Source organism: Centruroides vittatus, unplaced genomic scaffold (assembly GCF_030686945.1).
Source record: "Centruroides vittatus isolate TY-2023 unplaced genomic scaffold, ASM3068694v2 contig_620, whole genome shotgun sequence".
NCBI lineage: Eukaryota > Metazoa > Arthropoda > Arachnida > Scorpiones > Buthidae > Centruroides > Centruroides vittatus.
In genome coordinates, this window is record NW_027122381.1 from 4273470 (window position 1) to 4291888 (window position 18419).

The 18419-nt window shown below is 35.7% G+C and overlaps 1 protein-coding gene across 2 annotated transcripts in view; it reads left to right on the forward strand.

Annotated features, from left to right (window-relative positions):
- Window positions 1-13430, forward strand: part of TfIIB (transcription factor IIB) — an 82669-nt gene extending 69239 nt beyond the window's left edge. For both annotated transcript variants that reach the window (XM_067275461.1, XM_067275462.1), the window contains exons 9-10: window positions 13032-13108; window positions 13177-13430. In XM_067275461.1, the coding sequence (XP_067131562.1) occupies window positions 13032-13108; window positions 13177-13310 (211 nt within the window). In that variant the 3' untranslated portion in view covers window positions 13311-13430. The remainder of the gene's footprint in view (window positions 1-13031; window positions 13109-13176) is intronic.
- The last annotated feature ends 4989 nt before the right edge of the window (window positions 13431-18419 follow it).

Below are 18419 nucleotides of genomic sequence, written 5' to 3' on the forward strand. Positions count from 1 at the left end.
TGGGTGAAACTTTGCTTTCAGATGGGCAAAATTTTACCCAAATATTTTACTGAATGTGGGCTTTGTTTCAGCAGGCCTATGAGCAGATCAGTATCATAAGTTGTTTAAGTATTTTAAATTTGGCAGAACATTGTGAGGAAAATTCAAGGTCTGTTGTTCATTGTTTCTATTATTATTGAGATCTACTCCATCGTAAATTTGTTCTGTAAGAACAGGCTGTTACCGAGGAGTTTTATATAGAAGTTTTAAGGCATTTGAGGGAAGATGTACAACGGGAAGAGGCCTGATATGTGGGAAAACAAGAGCTTGGTGTTGCATCACAACAACATGCCCAGTCACACGTCGATGCTTCTTGGCCAATATTTGGTGGACAACAACAAGGCCATTCTTTCCATGCCTGTACTCTCTAGACTTGGGCCCCTGCAGATTTTTCCTGTTTTCAAAGTCAGAAAAGACAATGTTTTCAAACTGTAGATGAGGTTAAACAAAATTTGCAGACAGCCATGTGCCATTTCACAAAACAAGTTCCAGAGATCATTCCAACAGTGGCAAAAACAATGAGAATGGTGCATTGCAAGCATGGGGAGTAATTTGAAGGGGTCAAACAAGTCTAATATTGTCATCACAGTAATGAAGTTTGCATGACAAAAGCTTGGTCTGTTTTTAAACTAACCTCATATAATAGAAATTATTGTTAAGAAAGTTGTCTAATAGAAATAAAATTGAATTCAGTGCTGTAAATGATTATTTTTAGCACAGATAGTAATTAACAGACTTCTTGACATCCAATACAGGTACTCCTCACTTTACGACCGAGTTCCGTTCCAACAACTACGTCATTAAGCGAATTGGTCAATAAGCGAGGAGCTTGCGCCGGGAATATAGGATCGTTGTAAAATTATACAAATTATGCAAAAAACTTCAAATTTATTCATAAAAAGACTATTATAGTACGCTATTAGCCTATTATAGTACTATAAGACTATTATAGTACGCGCAAGCCTATTATAGTATGCTTAGTGTGCATGTCACCATTCGTGACCCATTCATCCCACTAGATGGCGGGAATTTTGGTTTTTTGTCGAGAGTTGGCAACACCAAGAAAAAAGTTGTTAAGTTCCAAAAGGCGCGGGAACATAGTGGAATGCTCTTGTAACCGAATTAATGTAAATAGTTGATTTTTGTTTTGTGTGGAATAAAATCTAAAGATAGATTTAGTGGACTTTTTGCTTGATTGGACATACGACAGGGAACCTGGCGTACGAACAAGACGGTCAGGTGAGAGTTACGAAAATTTATCATTACACGAGACTAGGATGGGCCTGACGCGACATAATGGCGCCCGAACAGGGACGTCAGGTTCTAACTGATTTCACTTATAAACGTTTTACAATTGTTGTACGAACATTGTTTACGTTTGGAAGTATTTATTTAACTGCGGAAAATGAGTACTGATTGGAGGATTTAGTGGAAATACATCTCTGCATTATTTCTATTTGAGCTTGAATCGAGGTTTTCTCTATGTCTATCTTGTCTGCTTTTGATCTTTGAGTTAATTAATAAGATTCACTTCATGGAGCCCTCAATCAGATTACGTGGATCCTACCGAGGTGCTTTCACAAAGTTCACCGATAGGGTGCAAGAATTTCTGACGTCGAAGGTTGAAGATTTCAATTCATGTGCTGGATTTTTGGCCTAGTTACAGGAAAAATATTCTAAAATAGAAACCATCGATAAAGAAATATTAGATAAGTTACAAAAGGATGAGAAGTGTTCTCAACAGATGTTGGATGAAGAAATTGAGGGTATTGAGAATTACAATGGTACATTCGTAGACTTGAAAACAAGACTAGAGCGTCGTTTGAATACGTCGGAGCTGGATGAAACACGAAGCGAAGGCGAAACTGACTATTCCAAGGGAAATTTTAAGTTACCAAAGATTGAATTGCAAAAATTTGATGGCTATTTGAAAAATTATCTTTCCTTTTGGGGACTATTTAAGAAAATACATGAAGATCCCAATATTTTGGATTTGGATAAATTTCAATACCTCATTCAGTCGACTCTGAAGGGCTCAAGGGCCAGGGAAGTAATTGAATCGTTCCCCGTGACAGCCGAGCATTACTCGCAAGCAATTGAGTGTTTAAATTCGCGTTTCGGAAGAGAAGATGTGCTCATCGAGGTTTACGTGAGAGAGCTCCTGAGTCTAGTACTGAATAATGCATTGGGGCAAGAGCACAAATTGCCAATTGTGAAACTTTATGATCGTATCGAGACACAACTACGATCCCTTAAAATGCTTGGTGTTACTACGGATAAGTGTGCTTCAATGCTCTACCCTTTAGTTGAATCTAGCTTACCGACCGACCTCTTGAGAATTTGGGAAAGACACCTAAATTCGATGCTACTCAAGTCTGGAAGAGAGAATTTCAACAAGTTAGAAACTCTGATGCAGTTTTTGCGTAACGAAATTGAAAGCGAGGAGAAAATTTCCTTAGCCACAAGTGGGTTTGGCTTTCAGAACAAAACCAAGAAGGTAGTACAAAGTAAAATTAAGGCTGCTTCTCCCTATAACAAGACTGTTCCAACTGGTATGGAACTTTTGACTTCTGCTCAAGAGAAACCATTCAGGGATCAGCAGTGTGTATTCTGTGAGAAATCCCATGCTAGCGCTGAGTGCAGGAAGGCGGAAAATTTGACTTTAGATCAAAGGAAACAAATCCTTATAAAGCGAGGAGCTTGTTTTAAATGCTTAAAACTGAATCACATATCTTCTTCATGTAGAGCAAAGTGTAGTTGTACAGTTTGTGGCAAACCGCATCACGTTCTTCTCTGTAGGAATAGCCGAAAGGTATCTCCCAACAATGCTTCTGTTGGTGAAGGTGACGGCGCCTCCCCAGTATGTGAGCAGGCATTGGCTAATGTGTCATCAACTCCACGTGTCTTGCTACAGACTTTGGTTGTGATTCTGAGGGGAGAGGAAAGGTGTCTCAAAATCCGTGCAATTATTGATACTGCCTCCCAGAGGTCCTATATCTTGAAGAGCACTGCAGAAAGAGTCGGTTACCAACCAATGAGAAAGGAAAATTTGAAACATTCGTTGTTTGGAGGTTCATGTACGGATATTTGTGAACACGATGTGTACAAGGTGCACCTCTCGTGCGTAGACGATAAATATCGTTGTAATTTTGATGTCTTGGACCAATCGACCATTTGTTCTGACCACGCCCCCAGTTACACAGGAACTGTGTCAGGATGAATTGTCAAATATGGGGATATCCTTGAGCGATTGTCAAGGTCCCATTGAATTGCTCATAGGAGCGGATGTCGCTGGCAAACTAATGACAGGAGGACTCCGGACACTCAAATCAGGTTTAACTGCTATTGAAACGAAACTCGGTTGGACGATCTTAGGACGCACGAAGGAGCATTCCGAGCCAACCGAAAACTTGATTGTCACTTCGATGTTAATTGGAGATTTGCGAATTCCTGATCTTTGGGAATTAGATATTCTTGGAATAAAGGACCCTGCCGAAAAACAATCAAAGAAGGAACTGGAACAAGCGTCTATCGAACATTTTGAAAAGACGCTGAAGAGAGATCGCGATGGTCGGTACATGGTGTCCTTGCCTTGGATAGAAGGTTGTCAAGCTCTGCCTGATAATAGGGTTCTGGCCGAGCGAAGATTAAAATCTACAGTGAAGACTCTACAGAATAAGAACCTGGTCGATGCCTACGAGGGAGTCTTCAAGCAATGGCTTGAAGAACAAATAATCGAAGAAGTAAAAGACGTCAAAACGAATGAGATTAACTGCCATTACCTTCCACACAGAGCTGTCATCAAAGAGCATTCCACGACGAAGATTCGTCCAGTCTTCGACGCCTCCGCTAAGGAAAGAGGCAACGTCTCTTTAAACGATTGTTTAGCAAAGGGTCCTAACTACTTGAAAAAAAATCATAATTAATAATTAAATTATAATTAAAAATAGTCAAAACTAAAAAAAACGAAAGAAATGTGTTAATTTTGAAGAAAACACTTCAAAGTACAATTTCCTTTTTCTCGCCTTAGCGCGAAACTTGACACTGATGAGTCATTGTTTACACAGCTGGATGACCTTGAGAACAGCTGGTGTCGTGTTTCGCGGGACATTCTCATGAAACTCTCGGGAGGAGAAGGGTAAAAAGTAGGGTGAATACTAGATGGCTGGATATTTCAAAACTTTTTTTTTTAATTACGATTTTTATTGAAATTTCCGACCCCCCCGACTTAATTAAACGTAATTATAAAAAAATCTATTAATTAAAAAAATTAAAAAACTATTGGATGTTGTTTTTTACATCAGAAAATAGCTTTAAATAACTTTACCGAAGTAAAATCGGTGCGCTAGAAGTTTAGAAGGATAAATAAAGTTCTATAAAAAAATCCCATAAAAAAACAATTAAGCGTTAATTGCCCGTCATTAAGGGTTAATTAAAATCGCAATAAAATTTTTTCGCGCGGGAAAAAATTTTTCAAAAAATTTGGGGACTGAAAATACATCCGAAAGTCCAAAAAAACATTTTTTTTTCGCCGATTTTTTTTCTCCGAGGGTCTAAAACACCATTTTCTGTGTAACGCTATGTAAACCGATCGAACTGAGTTCGATTGCGGACAGAAAGGGGTTTAAACGATTGTTTAGCAAAGGGTCCTAACTACATTGAATTGATACCCAGTATTCTAAATAAATTTCGATTATTTGAATACGGAGTAATAGCTGACATTTGAAAGGCTTTTTTGCAGATAGAAATAAGTGAAGCGGATCGCAACTTTTTCAGATTCTTGTGGTGGGAGGGTGGCGACCCTGGAAAATTAAAGGTTTTCAGACCTCGCAGGGTAGTGTTTGGAGTAAACTCGAGTCCATTTCTCCTGGGAGCCACTCTAAATTATCTCTTAAACCATGTTCCAGATCATCTGCAAGAAACAACTTTAAAACTCAAGAAATCGATGTACGTTGATAACTGCGTTACGAGTTGTCAGTCCAAAGAGGAGCTGGTGAATTTTATGAGACAGTCTAGAGAAATCATGCGTTTAGCATGCTTTGATTTAAGAGGTTGGGTATACAATGGTATACAAACAGAGACGTCACCGGTTTGCGACGGCGATGAAAGGACATTGGGAACTTTGGAAATCCAGCCCGATGAAATAGTCAGTGTGCTAGGATTGAATTGGAATATTTCAGAGGACGTTTTATACTGTGATGCAAACCTTAGGGTACCTAACGATGAAATTTTAACAAAAAGAGTGGTTCTGTCATTGGCGAGTCAACTTTTTGATCCAATTGGATTCCTTTCTCCAGTGACGTTAATACCAAAACTTCTGATGCAAGAGTGTTGGAAAAGAAAGTTAGCTTGGGACACCCCATTACCGCACGATTTAGAAAGAAGATTGCTAAAGTGGATAAAAGAATTAAAATTTTTAAAGGAGGTGAAAATTCCTAGAAGGATAGTAAATAGCTACAATACAGCTGTCCCACTCTCATTTTATATATTTTGTGATGCATCACAGTACTCCTATGCCGCTTGTATTTATCTCAGACAGCCAGATACCTGCAACATAAAGTGGCTGTTGATACAGGCTCGTGCGCGTGTTGCACCTTTAGGGTCTGTATCGATCTCAAGGCTTGAACTTCTAGCCTGTTTATTGGGTGTCAGAATGATGAACACGATTAAAGGGGACTTCCCACTTGAACGATTATCAACACTTTATTGGACTGACTCCATGAATGCGTTGTATTGGATCAAGAATCAGGAATGCTGGGCTACATTTGTTATGAATAGAGTAAACGAAATTAGATCTTTAAGTAGTCCAGATGACTGGAATCACGTTCCAGGATACTTAAACCCTGCAGATCTCCCATCTCGGGGTTGTAATGCAAGAACTTTAGCCGAATCTCGCTGGTGGGAGACACTTCAATTTACAAGCTTACCGGTAGAAGAATGGCCTCGGCAGAAGGAAATGCCTGACATGGAGATAGTGAGCTCTGAAAGAAAAAAATCTGTGATTTCTGCGCTGGATGTAGAGAAAGCAGAAAAGTTTTATGAGAATTATTCTACTTACTGGAAAATATTACGAGTAACGGCTTGGATATACCGGTTTACCTCAAATCTCAAAGGACGACCCCTTCGAATGTCTGGGGGGCTCACAGTAAAGGAAATAAAGCACGCTGAATTAGTATTGCTGAAACTGATTCAAAGAGAAGAATTTCCAAAGGGGATAGATAACCGTTTACGAAAATTGCACCCAGTGATAGACAAGGAAGGTCTTTTGAGAGTGAAAACTCTCGTATTCAGAAGTAAAGATAGTGAAGATTTCCGATTACCCATTATCTTGCCTGGGAATCACTATATTGTACAGAAATTGATAGAATGGAAACACAGAGAATTAAACCACGCTGGTGTTCAAATTTTAATGAATCATCTGCGCGAGAAATACTGGATACTGAGGTGCAGAAAATACATTCGGCTTATCACACTGCGATGTTCTAGGTGTCGAAGATTTGTTGTGTCTCCAGCCCACCCTGAATCTCCGCCATTGCCTGTGGATCGCATAAGAGATGCTGCGCCATTCGAGGTTACTGGCGTTGATCTAGCTGGTCCACTGTACTTGAGGGATAAGCAGAAGTGTTGGATTGTCCTGTATACTTGTGCAGTGTACAGGGCTGTACATCTCGAGTTGTTGACGTCTCTTTCAACGAAGGCGTTCCTGCAAACATTCAGACGATTTGTGGCAAGAAGAGGACGCCCTTCTGTCATTTATAGTGATAACGGTACAAATTTTGTCGGTGCTGCCAAAATTTTCTCTGAGGCTGAACTTACGAAGATTAAAGATGAAATTCTTGTTCAGAGCATTATCTGGAAGTTCATTCCCCCAGCTTCGCCTTGGTGGGGTGGCTGGTGGGAAAGGTTGGTAGGGTGTGTAAAGCAGATTATGAGGAGAATTTTGGGACGAGCCTCGTTAACATACGAAGAGCTCTACACAATTATCTGTGAGGTAGAGGGTTTGATGAACTCTCGACCACTTACTACACTCTCAGAAGATACTGAAGATTTAATCCCGTTGACTCCTAATATGTTTCTGCAAGGGATAAAGGAAACTGGACTTCCCGATTTAAACCACTTGGAAAAGGTAAATCTTGGGAAGAGATTTCGTTATTTATGCAAGTTGAGAAAAGATTTACGAAATAGATTTCGAATTGAGTACCTGGGGCAATTGCAAAACCCGAAGGGGGTAGCCAAGGGCGCTAAAGTAATTGCTGTGGGAGATATCGTCTTGGTTGGGCATGACAACCAAAAGCGACTTGATTGGCCTCTGGCGAAAGTTGTCGAGATCTATCCAGGTAAAGATGGATTGGTAAGAGTAGCCAAAATAAAAACACAGGTTGGATTTCTCATCCGTCCTGTTAGGAGACTGTATCCCTTGGAAATCTCTTCGGTGGATGAAAAGTATGTTATGCGAAACGAATTTCGTGGCAAGACTGTAGACTCTACTGAAAACGATTGCGAGAGGACCTATGATCGGTCCCGAATGATCTCTGCCGCTACAGGGAGTGATGTGACCACCTCATCTGAGAATTCTCGAGTCTCAAAAAGGGGCAGACCCTTAAAGGCTCCCAATCGGCTGGATTTGTAGACTGATTCGAACTCATTCAATTAGTACTATATGTGTTTGTTATATTTAAATTTAATTTAATTTTGATTTTGACTGACAAAATCAAGGGTGGGAGGATGACCCATTCATCCCACTAGATGGCGGGAATTTTGGTTTTTTGTCGAGAGTTGGCAACACCAAGAAAAAAGTTGTTAAGTTCCAAAAGGCGCGGGAACATAGTGGAATGCTCTTGTAACCGAATTAATGTAAATAGTTGATTTTTGTTTTGTGTGAATAAAATCTAAAGACAGATTTAGTGGACTTTTTGCTTGATTGGACATACGACAGGGAACCTGGCGTACGAACAAGACGGTCAGGTGAGAGTTACGAAAATTAATCATTACACGAGACTAGGATGGGCCTGACGCGACAATTCGCCACTGATTGACTCTGAAGTCTAGAAAGGGGATTTCCCAAATTGCAGGTTGAAACTCGATTGGTCGTAAGTGCAAGTGGTCGTAAAGTGAGGAGTACCTGTAATGCAGAATTTATTTAGGATGGATTACTTCAGAATAAATTTTTGTATATCTCGAAAATTTCAGTGAAAGATGAACTTCAAATAATGAACACCAAAAACACTTTCCAAATCTGAAATTTTCCTTTTTAAAGAAAATTTTGTATTATTGAAATTATTTTTCCACTAAATTACTTGAAATTTTAAAACAACACAAGCTTAGTAATTAGTACTGGCTTCCTTATGAATTTAGCCCATCAGTGGCTGAGCGGATAAAATACTGGTAGTTGGTTACAGCTTCACATGGCTGGCCACATGGAATTTTTTGGGTTTTCTTGAGGTATACCTGTATTTTCTTTGATTGGTGTTTGAAAGGGACACCAATTAAAGAAAATACAGGTATACCTCACCTTATGTCGGTAGTTGGTTCCAGGAGAGGCGACGTAAGTCGAATTTACTTGTCACTAGGCTAAACCCAGTTCTGTATTTTATTTATAAATGCATTTTTATAATATATGGTTAATAAGAATCTATTTTAAGCTTACAAACAAATAAATTTTAGTTTTTAATATAGTACAGAAAAAACGTAATCTAAATTTACGAATACATGTACGTACAGTACATACTTGTAAATGTACATGTTTACAATTTGGTGATGTCTTACAGTACATCGCGGACTCCAATCAAAGAAAATACAGGTATACCTCAAGAAAACCCAAAAAATTCCATGTGGCCAGCCATGTGAAGCTGTAACAGTTAGGTTAATTTTATCGTAACAGCCAGATGCCTAAATTAAATTGAACAACTGAAGTGCCTTTGATTGGTGTGCTTCTCTCTCGTTATGCCTGAGGAAGAACCCAACGAGGTTCAAAAATGTTTGCGATTTACAGAGAGAGAGAGAAGCACACCAGTCAAAAGGCACTTCAGTTGTTCAATTTAATTTAGTTTCACTCTGGTGTTTTTTCCTTTATACTTTAAAAGCCAACTGTTACAGAACAGGCTGTTTGCTAAACTATGCGATGAAATGGGCAAAAATAAAAAAATCCCTTATATACGGAAGTTAGATGGTTATCGCAAGAGAAACTGTTAACCCGGAATTGCAAGAGAAATTAATATTTTTCCAGGATAAACGAACACCAATTTCATTGTTTTTACAGAATAATAAGTGTATGTTGTTGTTGGCTTACTTAGCTGATGTATTTTTGCATTTAAATGACTCAAATGTGAATTTACAAGGACGTGATAAAAACATTTTATTAATGACAGAGAAAGTTCATGCATTCATTAAGAAGCTTGATATCTGGATTATTTGCCTTTGAAGCAAAAATTTGGATATGTTCCCACTCACTTTGGGTTATATTGAGAAAATTTGAATGAACAAGACACTATTATTCACCACAGTTTGGATTGCATGAAGATGAATTTGTATGAGCTGAAAACTCAGTTGACAGAATATTCCTGGAAGATAAAAATGATTTCTTGAAGAGATGGGTACTGAATCCGTTTAGTGAAAATGTTGTTGCCGCTGCTAAATACCAGTTGAGATTCACAGCCAGCTCATTGAAATGTCTGCCGACAAAATGCTATAACTGCAGTTTACATCTGAAGATTTAAATACGTTTTGGCTTGTTCGTCAACATGAATATGGAAATTTAGTCACAGAAGCATTGAAAAATATTAATCCCTTTTGCCACGTCTTATCTCTGTGAAAAGGGTTTTTTGTCTATGGTTGTGCTAAAAACTAAATACAGGAATTGTCTTTTGTCATTTGAAAACAATTTGGTTTTGTGTGTTTCTAACGTAGGTCCATGTATGGAGAAAATTTTAAATGAAAAACAAATGTAACTATCACATTAATTTCTTTTTTTTACATGTGTACTTATAATAAGTAAAATGTGTATAAGTTTATAATAAATGACTTTTTCTCAAAATGATTTTATTATTGTTTTGCTCTTCCTCTTTAATATTATCATGACCTCCGGGTTGAGAAATTCTGATTTAGACTCTTAAAGGAAATATATGTTGCTTAATATATGTCCTAGCTGATGTTCAAAACTAATTAAAAATTTCTTTTAAATTACATGTACAACATGGCAACATTGTATAAATAGAACAGTTATTTTCGTTTAACTTTTTTCGACAAAGGCCGATTAATGAGTGGCCGAAAACATTCGAATGTTGAATTTGGGTGTTTTGCTGGAAATTTGAGGTTTAGGTGAGAGTGATACACCTACAAAATAAACCGCATACAAAACCACATAAATAAACTGGAACAATATATATATCGTTCCAATTTATTTTGTATGTGGTTTTTTGTATACTAAAGTAATAAATTTTTTAAATTGCACATGGACTTTATGGACACACATAATTTGGTGCATCCCTCTATGTGTATAACCTACCTTTGGAATAGCTCATTTACTGTGTGGTGCATTCCTTGGGAGCTCAAGTTAACACATGCATACAATAATTCAAATTTCTTTTGTAACTTATGATGATGTGATGTTTCTATTGTTGAACATCTGTGTTTGAACTTGATTGCTAGTGCTGTTGCCAAAAATACTTTTTAATCTAATAATTAATAAAGTTGATGGCAAGTTTTAAAAACTTATGGATTTCTTTGTACTATTACATCCAGTCTGTGTGTTTTTATCAAAGTTTTGTAGTCTGTATTAATTCTTAATACACAGTAAAACCTTTAATTTCAAATTTTTTCATAAATCAAATTGGATTGTTGATCCTGGTGAACACTTTATGTAATATGATGAATTTCTCCATTTATTAAGTTAAACTATTGTAATTATTCCAAAAAACAACTTCAACATTTTATTTTGTCAAGGAAACATTTAATAATCACAAACGTTTTTGGCTTGTTCTACAAACAGTCTTTAAGTGTTAGAAATTCCATTAGAATGTAGAAGTTTAACAGAATTTCGAATACAACAAATTTAAATATGAATAAAAGAACACAAAATAATGGAAACACCATACAAAATCAAATAATGATAAATGATGAAAAACAAAATATAAATATAATTGTAAGAATCTGAACTTTAACAAAAATCGGTCGTTGATATCGTCACACTTGTTCAATAATTGTTGTCGTCGACTTCCTGAGAAAATCTCCACTTACACTTTCTCAATGGTGAAAATGGTGCATTCTTGTGACCTGTTGACCTCTTAGCCGGGCAATATCGGGCTGGCATCAGAATTGACAGCCAAAGAGTCAGTCATCGCCTGTTCCTCCAAGAGAAAAGTCATTGCAAATATCTCTAATTTTTAATCATGTCAGTACCCGATCCTACCCGACCAGATATCTCACCTACTTGCCTCTGACATTATCTACCTTTGCGCCTTTAAAGACAGCCTATCAGAGATTCAGAACTTTCCCAACGTTCCTAACTAGACTGTCACCCTAGTTACAATGAGACCCTAATCAAGGAACATCACCTTGTGGACATCTATTCCAGGTATTTATCAACTTGCGAACCACTGTAAACTTTCTTTCTCGAGAACTGCGAATTTAGGTCTATCTAGACATATTTTAGCTCAGCTTCTTATACTCTCTATTGATAAATTGTATACAATGTATTTTCTTTCCTTTACAAATAAATGGTTGTTTCATTAACCTAGTTTCTGCGTGAGTCACTTCCTGCTCACTAACTCGCAGACTCCATCCCGAACCCAATCATTTGCTTGCCTGACCTACGTTCAAATACCAAATGAACACACTGTCTCGGCTTCTGTGTCAGTCCTGATGAGGCACAAAAGAGGTGCAACCCTCCGGTTGCACAATAAATATATAAATTAACAAGGAAACAATGAGAAGCCAAATGTGAGAAAATGTACAGAAAAAAATTACTTCCTTGAAAGAATGATAATCTATAAATTTGTACGTCTTGGTTTTTTCTCCACAATGTATTTTTATGTTGATGACAATTCTTCCTTTGTAAATGGATACTTTCTCTGTTTTTTATTTTATGTTGTAATTTTTTTTTTGCTAATGACAAATAAGCTTAAAAGAAAAATCAAATGGAAAGAATCTATATGATGTTTCTTTCCATTCATTTTTCTAGTTTATGCTAAGAGAGGAAACAGTCAGATATTGAACTTGTCTTCCTGGATTCTGAAAGGTAGACATAATGTTGGCTGGAAGTGTAAAGCAGCATCAGCAAATGCTGATCTGGCAATTTATTGCAGATCAACTTTTTTAAGTAAAAATGTTAAGACAAAGTAATTGCTATGAAATGTGTCAGAACATTCAACACTGCTTGTAAGATGTCTTGGTAATTACTTGTACATAGAAATGGATAATGTAAATTAGAAATTAACATTCTAATTTTTCTGTAAGAAATATATAATTTAAATATAACCATCTAGAAATAGAAATGGATAAACTTTATAACTGATAAAAGTGTATCCATACAATAATAAATACTGTATAATATCAATTAAGTTTTTTTTCTGTAACTTAGGATCGTAACAGATACCATAAAATAATCATTAGCCGAACAATTGTTTTCTTATCACAAACTACCATTCTTCAAAAGATAGGTCTTGTTATATTTACAATGTCATTCCTAAACAGTCTTAGTAGTGCAATTGATACTGTTTTGCTTTGCCACATCAGAATCGAAAATCTCTGATTTTTATTCCATCAGCTTTGGCAATAATTTTATATTTTAGTCTACAGTTTTGATGTGAGTATTTTAGCTTTTACTTAATAATAATTAAGTAGTAATTTTTATTTGCGACTTTTATTTTAATAAGTTTTTGAAACTTAACCAGGTCCTTAATTGCCAAAAATCTGTGATCACTGTTTATAAAATTGGATTGATTTCTGATTCTAACAAGGTTTTCTCACATCAGTTGTGTGTTTACTTTTTTTAGACGCAGTCCCATTTCTGTGGCGGCGGCGGCCATTTACATGGCAAGTCAGGCGTCTGAAGATAAGAAGACTCAAAAAGGTAGTTATTCATTCTCTCAAATTAAGAAAAACAGACAAAAACAAAGTTTTGTATTTTTAATTATTTAGAAATTGGTGACATTGCTGGAGTGGCTGATGTTACCATTCGTCAGTCTTACAAACTGATGTACCCCAGGGCTGCCGAACTCTTCCCCGAAGACTTTAGATTCCATACACCTATTGAACAGTTGCCTCAAGCGTGAGACTGTTCTTATATGTATACATACATATATTTATATATAGAAGTCATGCGTTGTGTCATTTCCAGACACATCTGTTACTTTATTCTATGAAATTTTCTAATAAATTTTCAATACAACAAATAGATTGATTTGTGTCTGGGATGAGGAAACCTGTTTTTTCAACAGGCAGAATGTCCAACTTGTCCCAAACTGTGAGCAATGTTATCAAAGTTGCAGCAACGTACATTGCATGCAACAATTTGAAGAAATGTACAGTACAGTACATTGCAATTTTTGCTGCAGTCTTGTTTCAGAGTAGTTTTCCTCTAGGTTTTTTTTCAAGGATTGTGTATGACAATTGTAAAGTGCACTAGCCAGAAGATTCCAAGAAAAAGGCCTCTATAAAGTTTTAAGTGCAGCTCATATACTGGTGGTCAATTTTACCCTATGGCAGCCCAGCGAAATGGCTGAGTCTGTAGCGAACTTGCTTGCCACACGGGCAATCTTGGTTCGATCCTACCTTTGCTCGACTTTTTTTAAAAATTGTTTAAAATATTATAACAACTTTATTTAAAAGTTGATGACCTAAAATATTATCAATTAAATCATAAATAATTTTATTTTATTTATGAAATGACTGTTACAGCTAATTAAAATGTGAATTAAAAATAATATTATATTTTTAAAAAGTTGAATAATTTCAAATGCATTTTTAATGAAGGTAAATTAAAACTTTAATTAATTACTATTGTCATTAAAAAGTTATTACAAATTTTAAGATATTGTAAGCTGTGGAGAGGTTAAAAATATTCGTTGTAAATTTGAGGAACCAGTTTCTACGTGGAAGAGTAGTGTATAGCTGTTGTCCTATTATACATAGGCAGATGGTCAGGAATTTTCAAGACCCTAACAGAACTAATTGAACAATGGTCCTTATCTGCTACAATATGAAATATACAGGTTTACCCATCCTTATTCCTCTAGAAACTCGAACTAACGTGCCAGTTCATTCTTGACTTTTCCAGGATTGGAGCGTTCTGTACTGTGAAATATTATTGGAATTTTTAAAATATTGCGAATTGAAAATGTCTGTTAATGAAGAAATCGCAAAAGTATCAGAAGCTGCAGATGAAATCAGTCAAGATTCATTATACGATGAAATGTCAAAGTTGAGGTTAAAAGATGCGGTGTTTATTACGAAAGCTTGCTTGCTGAAAATAATTTGATTGCATCGGAATCTTGTTTATTAGTTTTGTTGAAACTGTGTCTTCTATTTCTTGTTTTATTTGATGTCACAACTTGATGAATTTAAAGACATTTGGCAAAATCCATCAAGTTGTGACATCAAACAAAATACATCAGAATCTTCAACTTCAACTTCTCGTGAAGCAATGTTGATAGGTGAAGAAATTTACAAACGTACCATGGACATGCTGGCTGAAAAAAATACTTGTGACTGATGAAGAACTTGCTCATGAAAATGAAAACTGTGACGAGGAACCTTTTGAAAAAGTCAAAGACCATAGCTCATCAGATGTATATGAACCAGAAGAAAAAAAAAAGGAGAGAGGTAGTCCATCTTTCTTCGGATTACAAAATTAAAGTTGTTAACATCGCAAAGGCTCACCCCACGTGGAATCTACAAACATTGCAAAAGAAAAGAATGCAGCCGGTTAAAAAAGAAGGAATATTTATCCCAATGGGAAGAAGAAATAAAAAAAGGAGGAAATCAATTTGATAAGTACACAACAATCAATTCCTGGACACGTGATCGTTTTGTTGAAACCCAAGAAAATTATCAACAAGTGACTACTAGGAATTTACAACAGTGAGCTTTAGCAGCAGCACGACAATTTACAGATTTTGAATTTAAAGCTTCTGACGGCCGGGTTCATAAATTCAAAAATAAGCATGAAATTTGTCAACTAAAAGTGACAAAATTTGCTTCAAAAAAGAAACAGTAACGATCAAAGAAACCTTGGCTTCTGCAGACACTTTTTGAACCCAGATGTTCAAATTGATACCAAATTTTAACAAAGATTTTGTTATCAACACTGACCAAACAGGTAAATTATTGCAGAGTATTCACAAATTCATTTTGCTCTTTATTTTTATGACTCTCTGACAAAATACTTCAATTTCGGATGTTTTCTCTTTCCAGGATGTCAGTATCAGTCAGTGTACAACAACACTCTGGATGAAAAAGAAAGCAAAACTATTTTTGTCAAAAGGCACGACATGAATAAAGTGATGCATACATATACCGCTCAATGCGCTCTCACTCTGTCTGGAAAAGTCCTACCTCAAGTATTTGTTTAAAAGAAGCAACTGGTAACTTTGGCTCCCGAGTTCAAAAAACAGTAAATAAATGTGCGCAAAAATATAAAAATGTCATAATGTCTTCAAAGTCTGGGAAGCTAACGACTGGACTGTATATTGACTTTCTCAACTGTTGTTTAAAGTTTTATGTGGGAAAAGAGCAGTTTCTATTAATTATTGACTCTTGGGGTGGACAAACAAAGCGTGAATCATGATGAAATCTTTCAGGATGAAGAGAAATCACCGACTTGTACAATTAAAGTGATTCCTCCAAAATGTACTCCTCTTGTTCAATCTTGTGACCTCTATTTTTATAGACAGGTAAAAAATCTAATAAAGCATATACAAAATTGCACTTATCTAATTGAAAATAATAGAGAAATAAATTCTCATGAAGACTGTATAAAAATGCAATCAATAGTGCATCATCAACTGTCATTACCAATTTTTAATGGAATGATCCGGTATGCCTGGTACGCTTCCAGGCTTTCTGATGAAAGAGAAATTTTCATGAATGTAAACAAAGTATGTTTTCCAACAGATCTTTTAAAAAAAGGTTGTTCATTAAACAATCATCCTTCATAAATTGTGCAAGATGCCAAAATAGTTTTTGTTTTTAATGTTTTTATGATAATTATCATTTTGGTGCTTGTATGTAAAATAAAAAATTGACAAATAAAGACGATATTGTAAAAATTTATATATAAATAAAACCCTACCCAAAAATTTGTTATAGTGGTAATTAAACTTTTAATTTACCTCCATTAAAAATGTATTTGAAATTATTCAACTTTTTAAAAATAAAATATCTTTAATTCACATTTGAATTAGCTGTAACAGTCATTTTATAAATAAAATAAAATTATTTATCATTTAATTGATAATATTTTAGGTCATTAACTTTTAAATAGAGTTGTTACAATTTTTAAAACAATTAAAAAAAAGTTAGCTGAAGTTAGCTTATCGAACCTAGATCGCCTGAGTCTGTAGAGAATCTGGCAAGCAGGTTCGCTACAGACTCAGCCATTTCGCTGGGCTGCCATAATGTAAAATCGATCAGTATATGAGCTGTGCTTAAAACTTTATAGAGCCCTTTTTCTTGGAATCTTCTGGCTAGTGCACTTTACAATTCTTCTGGGTGGACACCCTTGAGGTATACTACAAACCTGCGAAGTCTCATTCTGAACTGAATTTCTGAGACTGTAAGGTCCCCTTGTTAGCTAAATTAACATAAAGAAACAACATTAAAGAAAACAATCAAAACATCACAGTAAAGCATTCAACTGCCACACCACTTTTAAAAGAACTTTGAAATATCTTCAACAGAACATTTTCTACTGGAGATAATTCAAGGTTCTTGTGAAGGTGGTGGTGTGTATAATACTTCCAGTCTGATAAAAGTTTGATTTAACTATCACACGTGCTTCAAGAATGTTGTTCACTATTCGATCTCATTCAACTTGAAGCAGTGGAAAGCACGAGCATTCTGACTTGCAGGATAACAATAAACAAGTTCTGTCGCCAAGGTTTTCACCAAATTTTCACACTCAACCATATCTGCATGCTTTATCCTCTTCACTTTCCTCATTGATTAAATGCATTAAAATAATTACTGTTGAATTTGTGTTTGAATCAGTCAAACTCGTGTTAGGTTGAAGATGCCAGTTGATTACATGTCCTTTCAAAAGTTTGAATTGATTACATAATTCGAATACCTTGCGTTAAAATTCATGTTATCATTGGAATAGATATAATTTCAAAATATGTATAATATTTAAACCATATCTGAATAAATAATAATTTACATGGAATTAATTGATTAAATTATTATTTTGTGTCAATAATTTGTGGAACTAATTGATTGATTATTCATATATGGTTTAAATATTTTACATATTTTGAAATTATATTCCGAACATAACATAAATTTTAACACAAGGTATTCAAATTATGTAATCAGTTCAAACTTTCGAAAAAACATTTTATTTTACATGTTTTATCTCTTGTGTTTAGGTGATAGGATTTCTTTCTTTCTTCTCTCTCTTGTGTTTAGGATGGCATGGGAGATGAGTTCATATGTGGGTGGCAGCAGCACAGACACAAAGACAAAGATTCCATTTACAAACTAACTCGTTTTACAGTGAAGAGAAAAATAAAGCTTACCATTATTCTCAGATGATTGTGACATGAGAAAAGTCCAAACTGGATTCTGAAAGGTTGCTTTGATCCAGGTGGCTATTCTCATAGCACAGGTCTAAGCATTTCGAAAAATGTTCTTGGGTGTTGGAGAGGTTGGTGACTTTAGTTGATGGTTTCTTTTTTCCCCAAGATGATACTTTTGGAGCGTTAAGGTGATGGACATTTCTCAGCTCAATGGTGAGGAAGTTAGAAACTTGGATCTATTTGTGGAAAAGACTTGCCAATGTTAATGAAGAGAAGATGACAAAGATGCTGTGATATTGGCAGGTAAAGACCACTATGTTTATGGATGAAAAGACTGGATGTTTTGGTGAAAAAAGAATGCTAAATGCAAGAATGACTAGAAAGACTTTGTGTTCTTTGGGACAGGTTTTTACAGTCTCCTTCCCAAAATTTGACATTTCAATTAGTTCAAACCATTTTTCTTTCACCACTCAATTGGTCCTTTGTCATTAAAGGCTGAATTTGAGACAACACGACAGACCTGCCCACGACTGAGCAGTTAGCCCGATTCCCATGGAAAATATTGAACTATTGAGATTGCCGCTCCTTAATGTGTTTTCTTTCCTGTGTTAATGCCCCTGTATAGTTTTTATGTAATAGCACTTCCCC